This window comes from Alligator mississippiensis, chromosome 4 (genome assembly GCF_030867095.1).
Source record: "Alligator mississippiensis isolate rAllMis1 chromosome 4, rAllMis1, whole genome shotgun sequence".
NCBI lineage: Eukaryota > Metazoa > Chordata > Crocodylia > Alligatoridae > Alligator > Alligator mississippiensis.
The window spans coordinates 232,740,338-232,764,780 of record NC_081827.1 but is presented as its reverse complement, the minus strand read 5'-3'; the positions used below and the strand labels follow the sequence as shown (position 1 = coordinate 232,764,780).

Genomic DNA, 24,443 nt, shown 5'->3' with positions numbered 1-24,443 from the left:
CTAACAGGAATTCTGGTGTTTCCTATTTAAAAACTGCAAAATCTCCTATAAAAAATCTCAAGGTCACTCTTTAAAATACCCCCAAATCCATGTTCTTCCACAAGTAAAGAAAAAGTCCAATATATATATATACGTGTGTGTGTGTAGAGAGAGAGAGATCCAATCAGTTGGGTAATGTTTTATTGATATATTTACAATTTGAAAACTATTTGGAAGCCTACCAGTGCCTCCATCATCATTATAAAATACATTCTAAATATTTATACAGTTTGGCATTGACTTTTGGCTTTTTTGTAATAGAAAAATCAGAGCTGCCTCTACCCCCTTCACTCACCTGGATGTGCAGTGCTGAACAGCACTGATATGCCAGTGACCTGCCCCTGCTCCTGCCCCTCATTCTTGACCAACAGGGCCAAGTAGGCAGGTGAGGCGTTTGTGAGGGTGGCTTGGGGCTGTGGGGTTTGTAGGTGCATTGTGGGGAGACTGTGGGGGTGGGCATATAGGGGGAGCTGCTCAGGAAGGTTGGGTGCCCTGCCCCCCGCAGGGCACAGCCCCCCCACACAGCTCACAGACTACCCCCCAAAAGGGGTCCACAGCCCCCCAACAGGGGCCACATGTCCCCCACAAGGCCCACGTGACCCCCACCTGGCCCTATCCCTTGATCGCTCCCCCAGACCTCCCCATCATTCCCTCATCCGGTCCCAGCCCCCAAGTGCTCCCGCAGCCCTCCTGATTGTTCCTCCACCTGGTCCCTGCCCCCAATCGCTGCCCTGCCCAGCCTCAGCATCCTGGCACTCAAAAAACAAGAAACAACCCTGCACTCACTCACTCAAATTTGCAGCACAGGAAACATTTTTTTGTTCCTGCATGTGCATCTTGCAGCATCTCAAAGGGGTTTGAGATGCTGCAAGAGGCATGTGTGTGCTTATCTGGGTGCACCCCCCATAACTGTCTTCCATAGTCAAAACTTTAATTCAGCAAACTGGTAAAGAATCAACAATAGTAGTGGGTAGAGCTGATCAATTTTTATTTATTTTTTCACAAAGTAATATTTAAATGATTTTCATACCTTTTTTAAACAAGGAAAATGTCAACATTAATTTTTTAATTAAAAAAACTGAAATGGGATGAAACTTCACTCAACATATTTTATTTTGGCTTTTAAGTCAAAATACCATTTTGACAAATATTCTAGAGGGGTCCTTTTAACTTTGTTTTATCAGGACTTGAATATGAAATCATTTGTGTCTGGCTGATCTCAGTCACTGCATTTGCTGTGCTAATTTGCCTTTTGATGCACAAGGCCAAATTCTCAGAAATAAGGCTGCTTTGAAGAATGCATATTTGCATATACAAACATAAGGGTTTACTTCTTACCCATTAGTATGACAGATTTAACTTCAGGAATAATCATCACTTCTAGGCACAGGTTTTAGAATCAATTGCATATTCAGAAGTAGGTTATGGGAACAGGCATATGTATGGATCTGCAGGTAACAGGCTTCTGGCATAAGTGGAGGGAGAAACCCTTTTTAGTGTAGCAACATAGCATCAGCAGGCATGAACCATGACACCACCGCTAGTGTGCAGTATCAACAGGCTACTGCGCAGTAGGGTCAGAAAATGACCCATGCAGCACCAGGACTGTGAGGACTACCAGCGGTTACTGTACAGTCATTTTGTACTTACTTGCTAAAGCAAGTAATAACTGAGCAGTCGGGTGCACGTGTAGATGTGCCAGTGAGGATAGATGGTGTACGAGGTAACTAAAATGAGGTACTGATGGGGGGGAATGAAAGGGGAATGACAAGCTAATGGAAAAACTTAAGCTCATGACTCTTTTCAGATGATACCTGCCCAACAGCTATACCCTTCTCCTTAGACTCCTATAATTACATGTAGCATCCTGAACCTGCTTTTTTCTCTGCACATGGCCTGACCCTCTTCTCAGCAATGTATGCAGTAAAGTCCTATCTGTCTATTGCTTCAGAAACCTGATAAAGAAAACCAAGTCTCAAATTTGGTCATTACATGTTCCTGATTGCAGAAATGTGAGTCTCTGTCTACATGTAAAGTGCCTCCAAATCAGCAAAACCCTTTGCTTCTTCTAGGAGTGTTCACTCTGGATATAGGCTTATTTAGTCAGCTCCACAATGAGGTTTTGTGAGGAATGCAGGCAGGATATCAAAGAAACTGCAAATAGTGCATGGACAAAGCAGAGCCATAAGTTATTCCTCCACAGGAAATATTAAGGAGATTCCCTTGTGACGTTTTTTTCCTATGGAGCTGCATACCACCCTAGACAAAGACCCTGTTATGACCCCTGTCCTAATGATGGACACTTCTGAGGAGAGTCCACAAGACTCAAAGGAGGGATCATCGTTGTGCCCCATGATGAGGATGATGAAACTTCTCTAACAAGGAGGAAAATATGGATCCAGATGCACATACATTCCAAGCAGCCATTCGCTGTGGCCCAGGAGACTCAAATTCAGGGCCAGTTCTAGTGAAGAGAAGCTAAGCCTAAAAAACAAGTTCTGAAAAGTGCTAGAATATCTTGTCCTTCCCAACACCTACACATTTTTCTCTTACATGCCCCTCTTCTCACCCCATTTCAGTTTCACGCTTGCCTACCCATGGCTACCTCCTCACCCTTTTTGAATTGCATGCCTCTGTGCCCATGGCCATATGTCTAAAAAGGGAACGCAGGGTTTTAAGTTCTGTTTTACTGGCTCTTGTTTGTTGCCACATAAAAGCAGAAACAAAAAGGGAAGTGCTTCCTGGTTTTAAAAACTCTGCCCTTTTCTACTGCACATAGAGGTAGCAGTTCTGTGCCTTGCAAACCGTGTGGGTAGGGTAAGCATATTGTGTGTGTGTGCACACAGGCATATCTCTGGACAGATTAGGCAGATGGGAAAATAGGTGTCCTGCTGGGGAAACATGCTTGTAAATATGGTGTGGCTGCAAACTTCAAGATTGCTGGAGCATTTTTGGCTGAGGTAGAGTGATGGTGAGGTCACAATTTCTATGGCTGCAGGCTCCTGTCCTCCAAGTGATAATGATGCTCGTTCAGCTTTCACAGCCTTGCCGAGAATCTTGTTCACCCTGTATCATATCATTGACCTTGCCCAGAGTCACAACTCAATGGCTCTGCATGCTTCAGTGATGATGATGCTAAGCATGGACTTAGAACTGTAGGACTGGAATGAATCTCATGGGTCACCCGCTCTAAAGCCCCTGCATAGCCCAACCCCTGCTGCACTATTCCTAAGCCACTGCAGACAGAAGCTACCCAGGGTTTTCTTTAAAAATCTCTTATGAAGGAAATTCCATAACTTCCCCAGGAAACTTGCACCTTCATCCTCTTGTTCTTACAGTTATGGAGTTTTTCCTGAGATTTAACCAAAATCTGCTTTGCTGTAGCTGAAATCCTTTGCCCTGTGCCATGTCCTTTGTAGCAAGGCAAAGCAGTTGCTGACAACACTGAATCCACACAAGATTTTTAAAACTGAAATTTATGGCCGGATGTAAATTATTTGTAAATGGCTCATAGGACATGCACAAAACATGTAACCATTTTACAACAGGTGACCTCAGGTGCACACATTAAGAACAACCTTAGCTGCAGATAAGAAGGTTTATCCTGATTGGCTATCATATTGGTTCTTGGCTCTTAATGGGTCCACACCCCACAGGAAGCAGCTCAGCCATTGAAGGGGCTTACAAACAAGCTGCCATGGACTCCTCAGCAAATTTCCCTAGATCCTGTTAAAATGGTACTGCCTGTTCCTGTCTAACTTGCTTGCTGTTCCTGCTTGTCCTTGTTCTCCCAGTCCTTCTCTTCCTGATCCCTGTCTCAAGCTTCTGATTCTCATTATATTTGGACTACTAGGCTAGAAACAGACATTCAAAAAGCCTGAGCCTGAATTGATTCAATCTTTGCAGGTTAGTCTAACCTGCAAAGATTGAACTGATTTGCAAGTGCACAAACATTCATGTTTAATTTGGGAAATGCAGGCATATGCCTACAGTAGCTCAGGCTAGAAACCATGGGCATTAGAGTAGCCCTCCCTTCCCCTTGCAGCAACTGCAAGGCTGGAGGGAAGCTGACCTGGGGGGCATGGCCAGGCCCCCACAGGGGCTAAAATGATTGTGGAGGGGTTTAAACCCCACCCTAGCCTGTAGGCTGTGCCTGGAGGCATAGGGGGAAAGCAGCCCTTGCCAGCCTTGTCCCTAAGGCCAGACACTGGCCAGGGCAGCACCTCAGGCAAAGGCGGGTAGTGGGTGAGGCTTAAAGAAACTGAACTGGCCTGAAGTGGTCAGGCTGAAGGAAGCTGCCCCCACCACAAGTGGTGCTGCATAGTGCAACAGGAGCAGGAGCCACAGCTGGGGGTGAAGGGAGAAAAACAGCATGGCTGGGCCTGGCAGCTTCTGCCCAGCACATGGAGCTTCAGCTGCAGCCCCCAGATGCCTTCCACCTGGACGCCTTCTGCCTTCCAAGGCAGCTGGGAGATCCATGTGTTGGGTAGAAGCCGCAGGGATGAAGCTTCCTGCCCCCCTACGTACCCCCCTGAGTGGTGCGGTGCAGCCACAGCAGTGGCAGCTAGAGGTGAGGGGGCCAGAGTAGCCCCCCAGCCATAAGCAGCCCACAGCTGGTTGTGTGCCTGCAGCCCCAGGTGCTGCACAGGACAGGGGGTGCAGTGGAAGCTGCCAGCCTCAGGGCCTGCCAGCACCTCTCAGCTGTCTCGAGAAACCCACTCCTGAGCCAGCCCCCGACTCATACTGCTGGGCTGGGCTGTCACACAGCCACAGCAGCTTGGGAAGGGCCGTGCCCCAACAGGGCAGCCCCACAGGGCCCTTCCTAGCTGGCTGGGGCTCTGTGACAGCCCCATGTGGCTTGGGCATGGGGAGCTGCACAGGCCCCACAGCCCCAGCCTGAGCTGCAGCCTGCTGGGAAGGGCCCGGCCCCAGCGGCCCAGCCCGGCTGGCCCCTCTGCCCTCAGCACTTGCAAGCTGGCTTGACTCAGACCTTCAGGCCCAGCCATTGGCAAGGCAAGTGGATGGCAGGGGCCATGCCAGCCAGCTCTGAGCATGCTCCATCCTGTGCTGCTGGAGTGAGGACGGGGGGAATGGCTGACAGAGGTGAAGTCCCCTGGTAAGGGGGAATAAACCCCCTCCCTGCTCCCTTTGCCTCAGGGGGCCATGCATCTGACCATGCCTCCCCCTTGCCCCTACTCAGGCTAGAGAGTAGAGGAGAGGGCCAGCCCTGCTCTCTGGAGCAGAGAGCACAGCTCCACCCAGGGCTGCAAAGCATCTGGGATGCTGAGGGTTAAGCTTTAATTTAAACCAGGAAGGGGTCTGAGAGAAGTTCCATAAACCCATTTGACCCAGATCAATTAAGTCTTGATACTACATTGAGCCAGGTTTATCTTAAACCAGTTTGGGCCATTTTGAAACTGGTTTATGTGCACTGAACATCTGTTTTCTTACAGTTTTAAACCAGTTTCTGGTCACTTAAACCAATTTATGTGTAATGTCCGTCCCCAGTCCCTGACTTCTGGCTACTGACTTCTGGCTGTAAATCCTGGTTTCTGACTTTAGTTTCCAGGCCTTGCATTAGCACCAAGTCTATCAGCCTTTGTTTCCGACTCTGATTATGCACCAGTTCTGACTGTTCTGGCCTCACAAATAATTAATCTAAAGTCCTCTTCAGCTGGAGTTTTATCTTGGCCTCAAACATTAATGGCAACATTCCTGAATCCCAAAACCAAAGTGTGGCATAAGGGGATTTAAAATATTTTTCCCTCTACTGGCCCTTGCCTGGCCCAGACCTTTCCCATTCTGGTTCCTGGAAAGGAAACAGCAAGAGAATCCATATACATATCACATGCATATAAAAGCAGCATATACATTTCTTTCATACTTGTGAATAATACAGTGTGACATCTACTGATATACAAAAATAACCCATTATTCATAAATTTGCTTACTTAATAAAGTTGTTATATGTTTACAAAATGCTCCCAGATGGCAGTCCTTTATAACTTTAGCTGCTTTATAATACATTGTTTCCTTGAGGTTTTGTATGCTTTTACTATGCTGTAACTGTAAAAGGCACATTACAAGATAAGCGTCTTTCCCTGCTGCTGATTTCGGCATTCTCTGAAAGCCTCATAAGAATTATTGAATTTACCTTCAAAGCATTCCTCTGAGATAGAATTATTATCACTATGTTACAGAAGTTCATCTGAGATGCTGTGTAAAACCAAAATTTACACAAAAAATATCTTTTTCTATTTTTGGATTTCTCAGTGACTGCCCACTAACTTGAGATACTTAGGTAGATTTGATTATGTTTATGGTCAAACATCATATGTTCAAATCACTGCACAGATGGTACCTGGTTAAATTTTTCCCCATCTTTCAGGCACAGGTGTATACCCATTATATAGATGGGCAAATGTGGGGCAAAAAAACCAGGTGAAGGCTATATACTGAATCAGTGGCTGAGCCAAGATGAAAAGTTGGTATGTCATAACTCAAAATTTTGCTCATTCCCTCAGGCTAGAGCTGGGTTGGTTGGTTGTTTGTTTTAAATAAAACTGAATATTTATAATTTCTCGTGACTCGAGTTCCAGTTGTGATTGCTTAGTAATTCAGAAAATGGAGGAAACAGTTCATGCTGTCTATACAATTGTTATATTAAGCAACTTCCAGAACATTAATTAGGAGCTCTTTGACAGAGATAGAACTGAATTCTCCTCAGTGGCATTAAACTGTCTTACCAAAAGTCTATCTTGCCAGTCTTGTATTTCTTACTGTAAATATATTTCAGTTTCCATAGGGTTGTGACAGATGAGACCATTTACTGTCCATTCCACACCCTGAAAGAAGCCCAGGTTTTGTGTAAAAAAATTAAATCACTGTATTATTAAAGTTTATGTATGTAAGAAGAGGCTGAATTTTGGTTTCGTATGAAACCTGAAATTGGGTATTTCCGAACATATGAGTCATTTGCCCTCCCCATCCTTGCTGTCTCCAAGGAGATTTATATATCCTCAGTATTCTCTGGATATATCTAAAATCCCTCCCCCATGCTGCACACTGGAGCCTACTACTATGAAGCATATCTTGCCCACTTGGTCCCATTTTGTGCCCAGCAGCTCCTGAAAACGTAGTTGACTTAAAGCAGCACTGAGTGCATACCTACCACTGCTCTTAGCCTGTTTGTCTTCTGCTATGAGTATTGGCACACCATTAGTCTTGCTCAAAGGTGAGCTAGATTACTGCATTTCTGAGATCTGAATGAGTGTTTGAGGGTGTGTTTTTGGCCTGCCTATTATCATGGAGGAAGCAGTGTAGGCATGCCCTATATGCTTGTGTCACTCCCACCGGTTGTTAGAACCTCTTCCGTCTTCTGCAACGAGATCTACTTTATCTGCATCCTTTCTGAGATCCAGTGCTCCGTGGAGTTCCACAGTCGGGTATCAGGACAGGTATGCATGTAATCTTTAGAATCTTTAGGAGTTTGGGAAATTTCAGGAAATGCCTATTTTCAGCCATTTATAATTTGACAAAACTATTGTGTTATCAAATACAATCCAATCCAAGGAGATTTGCCTTCGATGATTATACGGTAGACTGGGTAGCAAACTGGCTCAAGGGTCGCACTCAGAGAGTGGTGGTGGATGGGTTGGTGTCAATCTGGAAAAATGTGTGCAGTGGAGTCCCTCAGGACTCAGTTCTGGGGCCAGTGCTGTTAAACATCTTCATCAGCGATTTGGACCCTGTCCAAATTTGCGGATGACACAAAAATATAGGGTGAAGCTAACACCCTGGAGAGGAGGAACCAGATCCAGGCTGACCTAGACAGGTTGGGGAAGTGGGCAGAGAGCAACAGGATGCAATTCAATAAGGACAAGTGCAAGGTGCTACATCTGGGGAGAAGGAACTACCATCATGCCTATAGGCTGGGGGGCAACCTTCTCAGCAGCACTGAAACAGAAAGAGAACTTGGAGTCACTGTTGACTCCAGGATGAACATGAGTTGTCAGTGTGACAAAGTAGTTGACAAAGCAAATCGCACTTTGTCGTGCATCTGTAGGTGCTTCACAAACAGGTCCCAGGAGGTGATTCTCCCCCTCTTTGTGGCACTGGTCAGGCCATAGCTGGAGTACTGTGTCCAGTTCTGGATGCTGCAGTTCAAGTGGGATGCAGAGAACCTGGAGAGGGTCCAAAGATGAACCACTCATCTGCTTAGAGGCCTGCAGGGAAAGCCCTATGAGGATAGGCTAAGGGACCTCAACCTTTTCAGTCTCTCCAAGAGAAGACTGAGGGGGGACCTTGTGGCGGTGTACAAATTCATAAGGGGAGAGCAACATGAAGTAGGCGATGATCTGTTTACCAGGGCACCCCCTGGAACAACAAGAAACAATGGCCATAAGCTACTGGAGAGTAGGTTTAGACTGGACATTAGAAAAAAGTTCTTCATGGTCAGAGTTGCCAGGATCTGGAATGAGCTTCCAAGGGAAGTGGTGCTCACCACATCCTTGGGAGTCTTCAAGAGGAAACTGGACAGGCACCTGGCTGGGTTCACATGATCCCAGGTCTGGTGACCCTTTTCTTGCCTTTCAAGGCAGGGAGTCAGACTAGATGGCCCACTGAAGTCCCTTCTGACCCTAAAATCTATGAATCTATGAAAAAAACCTAAATGGATTTATATGACCCTGTCCCTACAGCAGTTTATTTGCCTGATGCTGAAATCACTGGAAATATTTTTAAAAACAGTTTTCAAGAATCTTTTATAACAAAAAGTATCAAGGAACCTAAACATGGGGCCTGTTGCCAGATCCCTCTATACTAGAACATGTCACTTCCTCTATTTCCATACAGGCCTTGTAGATAAGAAGTGGAGCAACTCACCCCGCACTGCTCTGGGTCAGCTGGAAGCAGCATGGGGTCAGGCCAGCTGCTGTGCTACAACAGCTGAGTGCCCCCAGAGGAGGTCAGCCTGGAAGAGTGCAAGGACCAGTGCTATCCTCCTCTGGAGGAGAACCAGGAGGGTTCCCACCACAGAATGCCCCTCTCCTGCCTGATTGATGGAATCAGGGAAGAGGGCATTCTCTCAGGGCAGCAATCCTCCTCAAGCTGACCAACTGCTACTTGACAATCTGCCTCTTCCTAGGCAGGGGAGATGGTGGTCTGTGAATTAGTGGGCTGTCTTCATTGTGGTAGTGTCCCAGAGAGCAATCCTCTCATATCCCCTGGCTGGAGAGCTTGCCTGTGAATGTCTCCAGCCATGGGGCTGGAGGAAAGTCTGTTCAGTCCAACTGCCAGGCTAATTTGTTACCGGAAGAAATGAACTTCTGTATGCAGCCAGAGAGATTACACCATAGACAAGAATGGCTTTTGAGATAAGGATAATCTTTTACATAAACTAGCTTGTCTAAAACAGGGTAACTGATAAGTCCTGTGTTCAACTGGAGCGTGATATGCATGAAGGTCACTCCAGGATTTAAAAATAACTAAGATGTCCTAACCTAGTTGGTTTTTAGGGCTGTGCAAAATTTTGCCAGCTGTTTCGACTTATTTTGAGCTTGAAACAGCGAAATCAAAACAAAACAAGGGGCTTTGAAACAGCTGCAAAACGAAACGAGGGCAGTCAAAACATTTTGAAAGTTTTTAAATGTTTTGCGTTTCAAAGCTCAAGCTGGGCTTGCCTGCAGGGAAACAGAAAGTAAGGAGGTGGGGGTAGAGAGAGGGAAGGACTACTCTCATATTGACTGTGTAGCTAGCCAGTGACTGTGATCCTTGACTGTGGTCCCTTCCAATCCCAGTGCTCTCAGGGAGGGATGGAAAAACAGCATAAATGGCAGCATTGTTTGAACTGGCCTGCTTTCTGCCTTGAGGTCTGACAGTTACTGAGCTATCTTCCAGCAGCTCAGGAATGTTAGACAACAAAGGATGTTACCAGCATTCATTTGAATGATTTCCTACTTGCTAGCCTACAATTGGGATTCCACAATAACTTTTTCTTTCTTCTAGACCCTTTTATTTTATTATTATATTAATTGATTCTTTTCAATTTTATAATTATATTAGATATTACACTATACAAGTTATATAAGAAGAGAGATACATTTATATTTTATTTCTATACATTTATACCTTGTGGCATATTGCATACACATTATAGAATTTATATAGGAAGGGAGATAGATTTATACCTTGCAGAATATAATACATACCTTATAAAATTTATGTAGGAACACAGATACATTTATACATTTGTATAAAAACAAGATCTATGAAACACACCATGAAGCATGCTGGAAAGACAGCTGGCAAGCCTTTAAAGAGGGACAGAAGAGGGGGCAGAAGGAGAGGTGTAAGATCCTGCCCCCCCCCCCCCAAAATTGAGACTCAGCCTCTTTCTTACAACTAGCAGGGATGAGCCTTCCAGAAGCAGCAAGGAGAGAGGATCAGTGCCACTGCCTATGCCTGAGACTGCCTGTGACTCCAAAAGCACCAGCCATAACCCCCCTCCCGCCCCCCACCACCACCATGACAACAAGCAGCAGCACCAGCACCAGCATGACATTCTTCTCCACCCCTATTTCACTTCCCATGCCAGAGGAAGAGCTGGATCTGGATCTGGATCTGAGTGCCCTAGCAAGGAAAATTCTGGGGAAGGAGGGAGAATCAGCTGTGTGTGTCCTCCACACTCCTCAAGTTTCCCCTAGAGCCAGGTCTCCTTCCCCAGAAGGCACTGCAGAGGAGGCTGAGGTAGAGGTTGTAGAGTCAAGCGGCTCAGCTGAGTCCTCTCCCCCTGTTGCTATGCCCCTCTGCCTGCTGAGAAGGGGGAAATTGCAACATCCACACATGCACCCCCCACTCCAGAAGCAAGCAGGTAATGTGGCCTGGGATCATTTTAAGCTGGCAAATGATCCCAAATACACTGTCTGCCTGCACTGCCAAACCAAAACCAGCCAGAGCGAGGGAACAAAACACATGAGCACCACAGGGATGCTGATGCATCTCTGCAGACACCACCCCCTTGCCCTTGCCCCTCCTCAGCCTGGCACTAGCAGGAGCATGCCCAAAGTGAAGCCCTGCTCTATCTCCAAAGCTCCCATCCCTCCAAAGCAGAGGCAGGTCTCCCTGGAACAGTGGAGGAAAGGCAGACAGAAAAGGGGGCGCATTGCAAGGGTGAGCAAGATCACCAAGGGCATTGGGGAGATGCTTACTGTGAATGTCCATCCCTTCTCCTTAGTCGAGCGGCCAAGGTTCAGGCGGCTCATGGTGCTCGTGGCCCCATCCTACCAAGTGCCCACATGCACCACATTCAGCAGGACTGTTGTGTCCTCCCTGTATGAGGCATGCAGGAGGTACATGAAGGAGAAGCTGCACAAGGCAGGTCCACAGGTGGCCTTACACTTCACCATCTCTCAGATCTCAGTGGTCCTCACGTCTTTCCTTGAGGCCACCGAGACCCTCAACACTACCAATGCCCTCCTTAGCCAGATGATTCCTGTAGTGAGGGAACTTCAGAGCCAAATGGAGAACTTCCAGGGGATCAGTGTTCCTGGATGGGGCAAGCTGCTATCACCAGACATGCAGGCAGTGGTGAGGCTGCTGAAGGAGGGCTTCAGGAAATGGCTTGATCCCTTGCGGTCCAGTATGGTCCATATGCTGGCCACCATGTGTAACCCAAGGATGAAGGGCAGCATATGCAGCAGCCAAAGCCTGAATCAGTGGATGGAGGTGCTGGTGAAGAGAGTCAGGGAGGCAGAACAGTGGGTGGATGTGGAAGAGGGGGATCCACTGTCCCATGCTAGCACACAATCCACCAGCCAGTCTCCTCCTCTACCACAGGGCACTGCTAATCTGGGCCGAGGGCATACTTCCATGGTGGGGTCCAGAGGCACCAGACCCCACAATCAGGCAGGTAGCACTCAGGCTTTGTTAGCTGCCTATCTCACTAAGGATATGGAGCCACTGCTGTGTGACCCCTTGATCTACTGGGCAAGCCGCAGCCAGATGTGGCCAGATCTGGCCACGGTTGCCCAGGAACACCTGTCCTGTCCACCAACCAGTGTTCTGAGTTAGAGGCGGTTGCTGGGTATGTAGTGACATCCCACCACACCTGCTTGGATCCTGGTTTGGTGGAGGAGCTGGTGTTCCTCAAGGTGAACCTCCTGTTGCTGGGGTTCCCCAAGGTCCAGGTGAAGATGGAGTGAATGCCACCCTCCCCACTCCATCTGCTCCTACTTCCCTTTTTAATTTTGTAAAAGCCATTTAATGCCCCACTCTCAAAGCTGGAGGAGGCACTCACTGCAACACCAGCCAGCAGGGAAAAAGCATGTCCCTGCTGAGCTTCCATGCCAAGACAAACTTGGAGGTATGAACTGGGTCTATGGGGAATGAGGAGGCCCCAGGTCCTGGGCATGACCACTAAAACTGCACTCTGCCAGGGTTGGGGAGGCCTGGTGGTACTGCTGGTGGTGCAGCAGCCCCAGGAAATGGCAGGACCAAGGATCCTGAAAGGTGGATCCTAAAGGTGGGTAGGAGGCACCATAACCTCCAGCTATCACACGCATGCACACAGTCCTGGCTGGGGAATGCCCAGGCCTATCATGGCTTTGACAGGCCTGAGGCTTGCTGGTTGCAGTGGAGTTGTGAGGCTCTAGGTAACCTCAGCTTAGCTGCCTGGGATGCCAGTTTTCAGATTGAAAAATGCTTTGTTAGGCTGAGGAAGCACCTGCAGTTAGTGTGTCTGTGTGCTGTTCCTGGATGGAAGTAATAGTAAAGAAGCCAGAGGCTGGCATGCAATGCAGGCAAGAGAGCCAGTCAGTGAAAATGGAAATGGAGGTGTCAGGGGGTGAGGGACAAGCTGGGGTCAGGGGGGAGGGGGATGTTGCGCCACCGGTAAAAGTGGAGAGGTACCTGGGGAGTCTGTCAGATGTCTGACAGGCTGTAGTGTGTCAGAATTTCAATGTCTATATTGAGTCCATGAGTTTCTGTACCTAGGAGGCTGATGAAGTGAAACTTGGCAGACATTGTGACTTCTGAAGGGGCTACCATCTCTGCAAGTTTTTTCCAAATCAGTCAAGAAATGAAAAAGTTATAGGCAGGTTCATGCTTCCCCATTATAGCCTATGGGTAAAATGTCAAAACAGCGTCGAAACAGTGGAACAGTTTCAACAAAATGAAATGGAACAGTGGTTTTGAAATGAAATGAAACTCAAAATGAAACACTGTTCCGCCGAAATGAAAGTCAAAATAGAATGGTGCTGTTTCTCAGGGCCCTGTTGGTTTTGTCTGTTCCCTACAATGAAATATATTTGGAATTTATATCTATTTTGGGTGACGGTCACATGCAACTAGAGTAACATTTTATGTTTTTCAGGTCAACACCATAACCATGCAAAGATCTACAACGTCTGACACTTCCTCTGAAAAACTGAATCCTTCCCATCAAAGTGCAGGAGCTGTTCAAATGAGGATCAAAAATGCCAACAGCCACCATGACAGACTTAGCCAAAGCAAATCCATGATCCTTTCTGAGAATGTAAAAGTCACTGAACCTGTAAGTAAAATTCCACTGGCATTTCCTGACTATTGATTTAGGATAATAAGATTATAGGAAAGTAAGGCTAGAAGGGACCTCTACAGGTCATCTAGCCCCCTGCTCAAGAAAAGATTGTCTCTGATGAAACCATCACAGCCAAATCTCTCTCCAACCTTTCCTTGAAAATTTCCAAGCAGAAAGATTCTACATCTTTTCTAGGCAGCCTGTTTTAGTGCTTGACCACCCTCATAGGATAGGGACTTTCAAAAAGCCCGAGCCTGAATTGATTCAATCTTTGCAGGTTAGTCTAACCTGCAGAGATTAAACTGATTTGCAAGTGAAAAGACATTCACTTTTGAATCAGGAAATTCAGGCACATGCCTGCAGTGGCTCAGGCTAGAAGTCAGGGGGTGGTAGAATGAGCCCTACCTTCCTTTCCATAGTGCTGAGCTGAAGGTGGCATGGCCAGGTTCAGGCAGGTTGCTATGATTAGGGAGGGGTTTAAATCCCCATCCTGCCTGCACAATCTCCAGCTGGGGTGTGCCTGAAGGGGGAGCAGGAAGCAGCCTTTACCAGGCTTTTCCTGGCTCACTGTTCAAGGGGCAGGAAGTGTTGCCTGGCCCTTGGCTAGCACTCTGAGGCAAAGCGGGGGCAGGGGCAGGGGCTTCATACTTTCAGCAGCAAAGTGACGGTACTCACAGGTGCCATGCATTGCATTTCTCACACCTTTCCCTGTCCATTCTTGAACACTGACAGATTGTGGCCTTTGAAGCAAGCAAGCTAGCAGGGATCTTATCAGAACACAAAGCTTATCAGACCATCAAGAAAACCAAGCCTATCTCGTTAGTTCAAACTCTTATTAAACAGCTTTTTCCAAGGCATTTGTAAGGAAAAACAGAGGGATAGTGCCAGACACACATGCAAACACCTCTCAACATTACCTAGCATGGGGCTGGTGTGGCCAGATGCCAGCTGGGGTCTGTGCCACTGGCATCCCTGCTGTGGGAGAAAAGAGATTCCTGCTTGAGCAGCAAGTGAGGGGAGGGTGGGGCAAAGCGAAGCCAGGCAGATACTGCTCTGCCTGCGGTCTCTATTTCCTTCTCAGCCAGCTGAAGCTCTGGCTAGGGAGGAAAGAGGTGGGGCCAGTCTGGCTCTCTGAAGCAGATGGCGCAGCCCAGCCCAGCCCAGCCCAGCTCAAGGCTGAAAAGCATTCTGGGAAGATGTGGGGCTCTGATTTAACTTAAACCAGGAAGGGGTCTGGGACAAAAGTTCCATAAACCAGTTTGACCCAAATCAGTTAAGTCTGGTACTACATTCAACTGGGTTTATTTTAAACCAGTTTGGGCCATTTTGAAACTGGCTTACGTGCACTGAACTTCTGTTCTGTTACAGGTTTAAACCAGTTTCTGATGACTTAAACTGGTTTATGTGTAACTTCTGTCCCTAGCCATTGTCAGAAATCCCTTCTAATCTCCAACCTTAATTTCTTCTGCTGCAGATTGAGGCCATTGATTCTAGTATTGCCCATGATGGCCCATCTCTATCTGCTCTGTAATCTCTCTTCATGTATTTGAAGAGTGTAATCAAATTCCCCCACAGTCTTCTCTTCTCCAGACTAAATAACCCTAGCTCTTTCAGCCTTTCCTTATAAATTTTGCCTCCCTGGCCCCTAATAATTTTTGTTGCTCTGCACTGGACTCTTTCCAATCTGTCCACATTCTTCTGGAATTGTGGATCCAAAAACTGGACACAAAACAGGATCCAAAACCAGGTGAATAGTATACTTGTACTTGTTGAATCTTATCTGGTTGATTGTGGACCATTTTTCCAGTCTGCCCAGGTCATTCTAGATCCAAGCCCTGTACTTCAGAGCCTCTGAAGCTCCACCCATGTGGTGTCATCCACAGGTTTGCCAAGAATGCACTCAGTCCCATCATCCAAATCATTAATGAGGATGTTGAGCAATGCCAGCCATAGGACAGATCGCTGCAGAACCCCACTTGGTACCTCCTCTCAACTAGACATTGAATGTTGAACTTTTTGTAAAATCACATACTTACCTTGAGTCTTAGCAGTGATTCTGCTAGAAATCTTGGCAAATAGGTTTTATTATGCCTACATACAATAGTAATAAATACCACTTTAAATAAAGTATGAATAGTTAATACAATAAAAACTGCATAATCTAAGGACATATCATGGATTTGGTGCTTTTAACGTCTGCTCAGGAGCTCAAATCTCAGGCCTCAACATAATAAAATGAGGTTGTGGCGATGTGTAGTGTTTACATTACCAAATACATTATATCATTTCTAAAAGCCAGAGGCTAAAACCAGGCAAAAGAAAAGGAACAGAAATTAAGTCTTAAATAAGGGAAAACTTTGCTAATGACACGCACAAAATAGGCTAGCTGAAAGAAAGACTGGTTTGCAAAGATCAGATACTGAAGTTATTTCAGTATTTTTACAGTGACAGAGTTGAGTTATTTTTTAAACCATTAAAAAAGATTTAAAATAAAATAGTTAGTGGTGAACTCTATTGCCAATTTTGTCCCTGCCCCTATACTCATCCTGAGCTACTAAACGAACTGATTGGTATGAGTCTCCCCTGGTTAATTTTCTTCCATAATGGTGGCAACTTGCAGCTGAGGCCATATGATGTTACAAAATTATTTATGCAATGTTAGCCACTTTTTTGGACTCCAGATCCTTTTTATTGTCATAGAATGCAAATGAGTGAATGAACTACATTAGCTGGGGACAGATCCCCAAGTCTCAGTCACTCTTCACAACCATGTGAGCTATTAATTGTTCTGTTAATATAATGGATTCCTATGAAATATTCAGCTCTCTAAGCGAGGTATTAAATGGAATAAGCCTGTTACAGCAATTATATTTTTCCTATATTTTTCCCTCCAAGTTCAAAGTGAAAAATAACCCAAAACATTTCATTGGAATGGCTTATAAGAAATACATTGTTTTAATCATTCTTCTTTTCAGTTGACTTAGATTAATTTAGCTCATGGAAACAACTTGTTATATTTCTAGTGAAAAATCTCTTCAGATCTCGGTAACTGATGAGATATTCATTTCCGTATGTTTACTTTCCATTATAAAAGTATCAGTTGCCTCAAACACATTGTACATATTGCTTTGTTTTTATTCTAAGTGACATGGTCTTCAGTTATGAACTTGAAACAATGTTTACAGTAATTTATTGGAAATACTATAATGCATTATCAGTTAGAACTGTACCTTTGAAAAAGTTTAAAAGTTAAGTATATTTAATGATGCCTAACATATTTTATTGGCTGTGTTTAACAAAAGGCACTAGGCTGCAGTTGTTTTTGACAAGCATGAAAACATCACAGCATGAGACTGCAAAAGGAATTATGTAGAGAAATTACAAGTGATCCATCTCTCAATGAATTATCCACCTCAATAGCCTGCAGAACTCAGCTACCAATTAACACCTACTTTATTACATGTTGGGATGTACTTAATAACTTTCATGTGTTTATGCACTATTACCTTGACTGATGCCTCTTGTACAATTAGGCATAATTGGCATATCAATATGCAAAAGTTAAAAGGATTAACCCTCTTAAAACTAATGAGCATTTCTGTATCCAGCTGCTAAATGAGACAAAATTAGCATTTTTCACTTTTGGGCAGGATTTTATCATGCAGTTTCTCATTGTTGATATTACCTTGTTACATAACTTTAGTTTTGGGGATAGTATGCTGGACTGTTACAGAACAAGGGTTCTAAAAAGTTAAATTAGACATAAATATTCACTGCTACATTGCCGTAAGCATAGCAGGTACAATATATGTTCATTGATAGGCAACTGAAAAGTTGCTTTGTGTGTTGCATTTGTTAGTAGCTAATTATAAAGAGTGGTATATTACTGAGTATATGTCATTTTACCAAGCAAACTTGGCTGTAATATAATAGATTGAAAGCTTGCCATGCTACTAATTTCCTTTCTGTTTCAATTCTTTCCATCTCTTTTTTGCAACGCAGAATTTTCTGACTAGATATCGACAGACTGAAAAGTATTTTGGCATATTTACTCAAATAAGCCTCTTAAAGTTATTTGCTAAACTCAAACTAAAAGCACAATTCTTAAAAAAGAATTCCAAACATTTTGAATTATATGCTCAAAATGCAATATGATTCAAATGCAAAAGAAATCACAGAAAAATCTGTATCACTTGCATGTTGACATATCAGATCCTCCATGCCTGATTTGTAAAGGATTTGGGGGAAGTAATGGAAGAAAGTTTATACAACCTTGTGTTTATCAAGCGCTTTGAAAGAATGAAAAGTTCATTCCAATTTTTGAGTAATGTATTCTTGTTCTGTAAATCATGAAATCCTCGTTCAGTGCTCTTAAGTAAATAACCTCAATTTTGCATCTAGAGAAACACAGAGCACCGCTTAAAGATACATATACCAATATGTATGAATCTAATTATATTGTGTTGCAAGGCAAAAAAGGAGCTATGCGGTTTTCTATCAACATAGAATGTGGCTCCCTGTTATGACACTTAGTGTATTTATGCCATTCATTGATTGTATTAATTATCTAGTCACATAGACTATTTTTTATCTTCAAATTTTACACTGGTTCTTAAACATTGAAATAATTGCAAGAAAGACTATGTTACTGTATTGCTAAACTAGCAGAAATGCATTAGGATTATCTACTAATCTATACTCTATTAATAACATCTTTTTTTGCTGTTGATCATGGGTCATATCTTCCTGGCCTAAACCATGGAATACCCATTGACTTCAGCAGGAGTTTTTCATGGGTTAAGGCAATCAAGATGGACACATGTTGGCACAACAATCAGTAGGAAAAATAAAATGAACCCCCTGATCTTTCATGGAAAAATCAAATACATTTATAAAAGATATTTTGTGATTTATAGACAATGGGATATGTAATTTTGTGTAAGTGATTTGTGGTGTTGTAAAGCACTGTGTTACACTTGTATGCACACCTGGGGCTATACTTTTGAAGGTAGATAGATCATATTCTATAATGTGACAATGGAAGATCTGCAGCATACATTAACAGGGCCATATGCACTGTGCATTTTATGGTAGTGAAGATGCTAATGTGCAATACAGAAACAGGCTGATGCAAAACTTAATGTAGATTCTCATGGTTTCAGTTTGTGTTATGGAGATGCTAGAGTATTCTGCAAAGGTTGGAATTGATATTAATGTATAGCTTAAAGATCATAAATCATGAAGCGGGATGCAGACTATAGTAAGCAAAGGCTTTTTCTGTGTTTAATGTTAGCACGTGAACCAGCAATGTACATGAATATTCACTGTTTCCATCTTTTAAACCCTAGGGAAGTGCATTTTGTTTCATTCGAAACAAATTCAAACAATGAAATGTCTTTTTTATTGGTATTTATATTAAGAATTAGGTTCTATTTAGACATTTCAAAATGTTAATGTATTAGAGTTCTCTTTGATTAGATTAAACAGACTGGTTAGTTTATTTATCTCCCTAATACATTATCAGAGAAACAGGAAGCAATTTCCTTTTGTTCCTTACTCCTGTGATCATAGCATACTTGCCAAAGTTATGGCTAGCCAAAAAGACAGAAATAAAATTGATAAAAATACAAGCCTTCTGTTTAACAGAGTTTTTTAGCCATATTATGAGATTGCTGGTTTTTACATGTTTACTTCAAATCAAGCTTATAGTCAAGTTTGAGGCTTTGTTTGTATAGATTGTCCTGAAGTTGATCCTGATATTTAATTAAAATGACACTAAATCACATTGAATTGATAAGACTTGGCATCTCAAACAAAGGTAATTGCCCGTATTGGTTTTCTACAAAAATAGAGCTGCTTGGAAAATGTGCAGCCAACACAGACTGTCAACTCCATTTATAGATCAATATGTGAAAACCATTGATCAGGCAGGCATGTGTAACTGTAACACTTTGCATTTATTTGTTGTTTTTATACTACATTAAAGCTTACAGGATTATCGGCTTCCAAAATATTTTGACTTCCTCATAAATATGTTATCTGTTTAATGTTAATTACAAGACAGATTACAGCCCTTTTTCAGAATGTTTTCAGTTTCATTATTTTTCTGTCATTGCTGTAGGTTGTTTTAGCTGAAAAAGGATTATTTCCTTCTCTGAAAGATCATTAGAGCTCCTTCCCTTCATAAACTTGTATATTTACTATAAGTTTTTGAAGATTCCTTTTTTTTAATAGTTTACCTGTCTTTCCTGGAGAAAAATATGGGCATTGACAATGAATGGATTTTCTAAATTCAGAATTGAAGACATTTAGCCATTTCAAAGTGCTAATGTATTAAAGTTCATATCACAAATAATATTTTATTTGATTCAACTAAGCTTGACCATTCTTTCCTCCCTCCAGTTCTTAGTCTCTTATGCAGAAATACAAAAACAGAAGCCATCATTATAAAGGAATAGTTTTTACCACCGTATGTAAGTTGTACCACAGTTGTGGTACATTCAAAAAAGAGTCTGACAGCAGTGATAGAAATATTAATGCCTCTTAGGTGACAAACTGATGGTTGTTGGTAAAGCCCAACATTTGTTGGCAACTGCTTTATTCCGCCAAAAATTTAAGTGTTAAGGATAAAAGAAGATGATTTGGGATAAAGCAATGACTTGCATGAAAGTCCTATTTTTCTGTCATGAACATTGTTCATAGAATTGTAAAAGTAAAAAATGGGTAAAAGACCTGTTAAATAACTCAGTCTTTCCATTTTATTTTCCTTCACTGTTGAGAAGAATTTTTATATGCCTCATTTCTGTATGGCACACTATGTAGTTCAAATCTATTTTATATTGCTAGTTTAAAATGGCATTTTAGATTTATTCTCTTCTGAACTTTAAAAAAAGTTCACAAATTGAGTTCAGTCATTCTTTCTTTAGACTCCAGCCCTTTAAATAGTTGAAAACATATTTAACTTTAAACATATGATTAATGCCATTGAAATCACTGAAAGTATTTATGGGAGGGGTGCCAACCTTGGGACAAAACTCCATTGAAACAAACTGTATTGCTTTGTGTTGGCCTGGGCCTGCAAGGTGCAAAAATGGCACACCTCATAAACCATTTTTGGTTACCAGATAGAATTGGAAAATTAGCACCAAGATAAAAGGTAAATTGGACTATGTAAACTCTACTGTCATTTTTATGACTATTGATTTCTTATCCAACTATTTTTTGATCTTATTGACAAGTGTTTTCACTTTTGGAAATGATGATTCAAGAAGGAAGCTTTGTTTCCAGAAAATAGTTCCAAAAATCCTTTTGCTAGCACTTTGTTGCAGTGCAAATATTTGTTGCATATGTGCAGTATGCACACCGGAACTGAACTGATGTTAGCTAAATATGCAGAAGTTAATGTTATTGTTTAACTCTCCATCTATCTGTATTCAGGGCATTTTCACTAACATTTCAGCAGCATAACTTGATAGACAACATCATAATGAGATCTGAAATAAAAAAAAAAAAAATCAGTACATATGTGGTCTTAAAAGCCAAGCTGACTTCATTTCAGTTTTATTGAGGGTGTGGTGGATTTAACCAGTTTGGCTTCCTTTTTAAACCAAACTGAGGTTCAGAAAAGATATTATGTGAGTTGGAATTGCTGATTTTGACTTTTACTCAGTATGATGCATGGGTAGGAAAAAAGTTCAAAAACCTCCTTTTTTTTTTCAATCTTACATTATCTCATGCTGTGAAAATCTTTACTCTATTTACCAAGCACAAATTAGTCTTGCCAAAGGTTCTGAAAGTTTACTACTTGAGCTTAGATCCTAATACTTCAAAGAGAGATGCAACTCTACAAATTAGTGTGTGTGCTCTGCCATGGCTATTTTAACTTGAACTTAACTAAATTCGTTTATAATTTACCACTGATTGAACGCTGCCATGAATGTACATGGGATACATTTTTTAAAGTTAGTCCTCTGATTACTAATTTGAATCAAAAACTCTAACCTTGTTAGCATCTGGACTTATTTCCATAATAACAACCCCTTCAGAACCTACAAAGTAATGAATAATTGACAACAAATGAAATGTTTTGATAGTTGTCGGCACAAAGCATGTTTAATGTTTTGTGTTGCTTCCTAGCTAATTATGTAGATGACACATTTGTCAGACCTTGACTGCCATTAGAAACGTGTTTCCAGAGGGGAGAAAAACAGGCTATTCATAGAGTAATTAACTAGAATGCTCAATGACCTGTGAGAGATTCAAATGGCTGCCAGTTCAGACATTGTTTTGTTACAGAAGCAGAGGGGTAATTAAAATTCCAAATTACAGTGCTATGATGAAGCATTTGTTTGTTGACAGTATACTCTTACTCTAGTTTGTTAATTCTTTTTTAAATTGCTTCTAATCCATTTTATAGCTTTAGGAGTTCCGTCTTTGAATTTACTGACAACTAATATTATGGTAAATTGTTCTTCAGTGGAGTACTGCAGGCTTGGCAGTTTCATGGGAGCACAAGGTGGGTGGGATAGAATAGCTGTTCTTTCCGTAAACTGACATACCATGTGCTGTCATCGAAACGCGACTAACGCGGCACATCTTGTGAAATGATATGTTCATAATTCTGTGTTAAGGAAGATGTCTAGTTACAGGAGGAAATGATTCAGATAAACTAATAATAATCTAACAAATTGACTAAGGTGTCCTAAGCCATTACAGAAAAACCTAAATATGTTTTGGATGACGGTGATAATTATTTAGGTAAACATTTTGGGAACCTGAGATCTAGTCAAAAGCTGGGGTTTATAAAGCAGTAGCCTGCATGAAGAAACCTAATGCAGAGCATGAAGAATGGTGTATTTCATAAGAGCAGATTATATCTTTTGCGAACAAGTTTCCTAGGCAGTAATGGACTTGACAGGATAAGACGTCTTTTCAGTAAATAAGGGGATTGTTTGCAAGTTGGAAGTGTTAAAGTTCGCTAAACAATGAATTAAATGCAAGCCCAAGTGAAATATTTATTTACTGTGCCAAAAGTGAGAATATGGTTTTGTTAAAAAGATCTGACAGAAGTAACATGGTGTTTGATACAGGGGAGCTGACAGCGGCATGGAGTGAGCGCTGATTATCCTGAAGACACTGTCAGCTAGGATTGATTTCCACTTTCTCCGTTTATGTAACGGTTCCTGTAATACAACTGACCCCGAATCACGTTACCTTGTCATTTCTCTGCATGGATCAAGAAGAGATGAGCTGAAAATAGCTAGGCACTGACCTTGAACTTGCCAGAAAAGTGAGAAGTGACAGTGGATTTTTTTGTGTGTAGTTCATGTACAAAGATGAAGCCAAACTGTTATACAGTTGAGTTCACTGCAGCAGCACAAGGGGGCAGAGCAGTACTAGAGATTACAGGTGAAACAGAGCCTTTAGTTTTATTTGATGCTACAGAAACAAGTCTTTTCCAAATAGCTCTCGTGTTCTTAAACTGGAGGGAGACAGTAGATAGAAGCATCACTGTTTAATCAAAATCTTTGTTTCTATTATTTGTAATTTGAAAATATAATTAGCAATCATTAGGATTACTTAGCTCCTTTTTTAAGGATTAATTTGAATATTGTTGCAGAATTTCACAATGAGCTCTGTAAAAATATTTTTCTCTCCATTTTTCCAAAATCAAGTGAGTGAGTAATTTTTATTTATATAGCAATAGATCCACCTAAGACTTTGGGGAAATTTATCAAATATGATTTTTTTTCCTAAAAAAATTAACCCAAAACTTCCTGAGCTAGGAAGCAGTTTAGATGAAAAATATTCATTTCAAATGTATAGATTGGTAAACGGAAAATAAGGTAAACATATAAAGGAAAATATGCAGTTGAGTGTGCAGGAACCCAGGTATGGTTTGTAATATATGTATTGAAATCAACTGCACCACAGGGGAAAAAAATGGAGAAGTTATGAATATTTTCTGCATCTACCAAGCTGAGTATATATAAAAAAAATCTCCTCTTTTGTTTTGCACATTCCTCTTTTTCCATTTTTTTTTACTTGTATAATTCTTATCAGTGTATTTGCTCTGGTTCCCCAACCCTAACCTATGGAGGTTCAGACTGTGATGCCATTACACAGTTCTCCACAGTGGAACCCATTCAGGAGTTGACACTTATGGAAGATATGTCTCTTGTTGGTTCTCTTTCTTTGGTCAGTAGAGCTTCAGGCAGCAAAAATGCACACCATATAACATTTCTGGCTTCAGTTCTACTCTTCACTTGGTGAGCAAGCTGTTGGCAACATCAAGGAATACATGGCGGCTCAAAAGGTGGGGACCCTCAGTCATCATCTAAATCTAAGTGTCACTCCGCGCACGTGACTTGAGACTCGCCACTACTGAGGACTCACATGGTTCCTCTCAGACTTATACTTGGCTCTTCTCTGTATCAATTTAGGTGGTGGAGCTATAGTTCCCTTGCTCTTAAAGTATAAGCATTCCCTAACGGGATTATTAGACAAGAGTTCCTAAGGTACAACCTGGTTCAAAGGTGCTGGTTGCAGAAATCTTCCCCAGAGTTTTACTCCTTTCATTGTGCCAGGCTTTTAATAGGGGGCCCTGTTCCCTGATGCACTAGATTCTGTTTATTGCTGCCATCTGTTTAATTACCCTCTCAAGTTTCTTTGAGAAAGGGATGCTTAAAAGTATCTTACCCTACCTTTGAATCTTTCGTTTCTTTAAGAATCTTGGGAAAATTAACAGCCATTTTCATAAAGAACGTTAAAAACTGATAAACAGCAACAAACCTGACCAGTAAAGCTCCTGAAATTGATATTAGTTTTCCAAAATTAGGAAATGTAGAAT

The 24,443-nt window shown here is 42.4% G+C and overlaps 1 protein-coding gene across 1 annotated transcript in view; it reads left to right on the top strand.

The window, feature by feature from the left end:
• Nucleotides 1-24,443, top strand: part of ARHGAP15 (Rho GTPase activating protein 15) — a 503,050-nt gene that overhangs the window by 18,906 nt on the left and 459,701 nt on the right. Inside the window, exon 2 of the mRNA XM_006266996.4 lies at nt 13,409-13,588. Coding sequence (XP_006267058.1) covers nt 13,424-13,588 — 165 coding nt within the window. The 5' untranslated portion in view covers nt 13,409-13,423. The remainder of the gene's footprint in view (nt 1-13,408; nt 13,589-24,443) is intronic.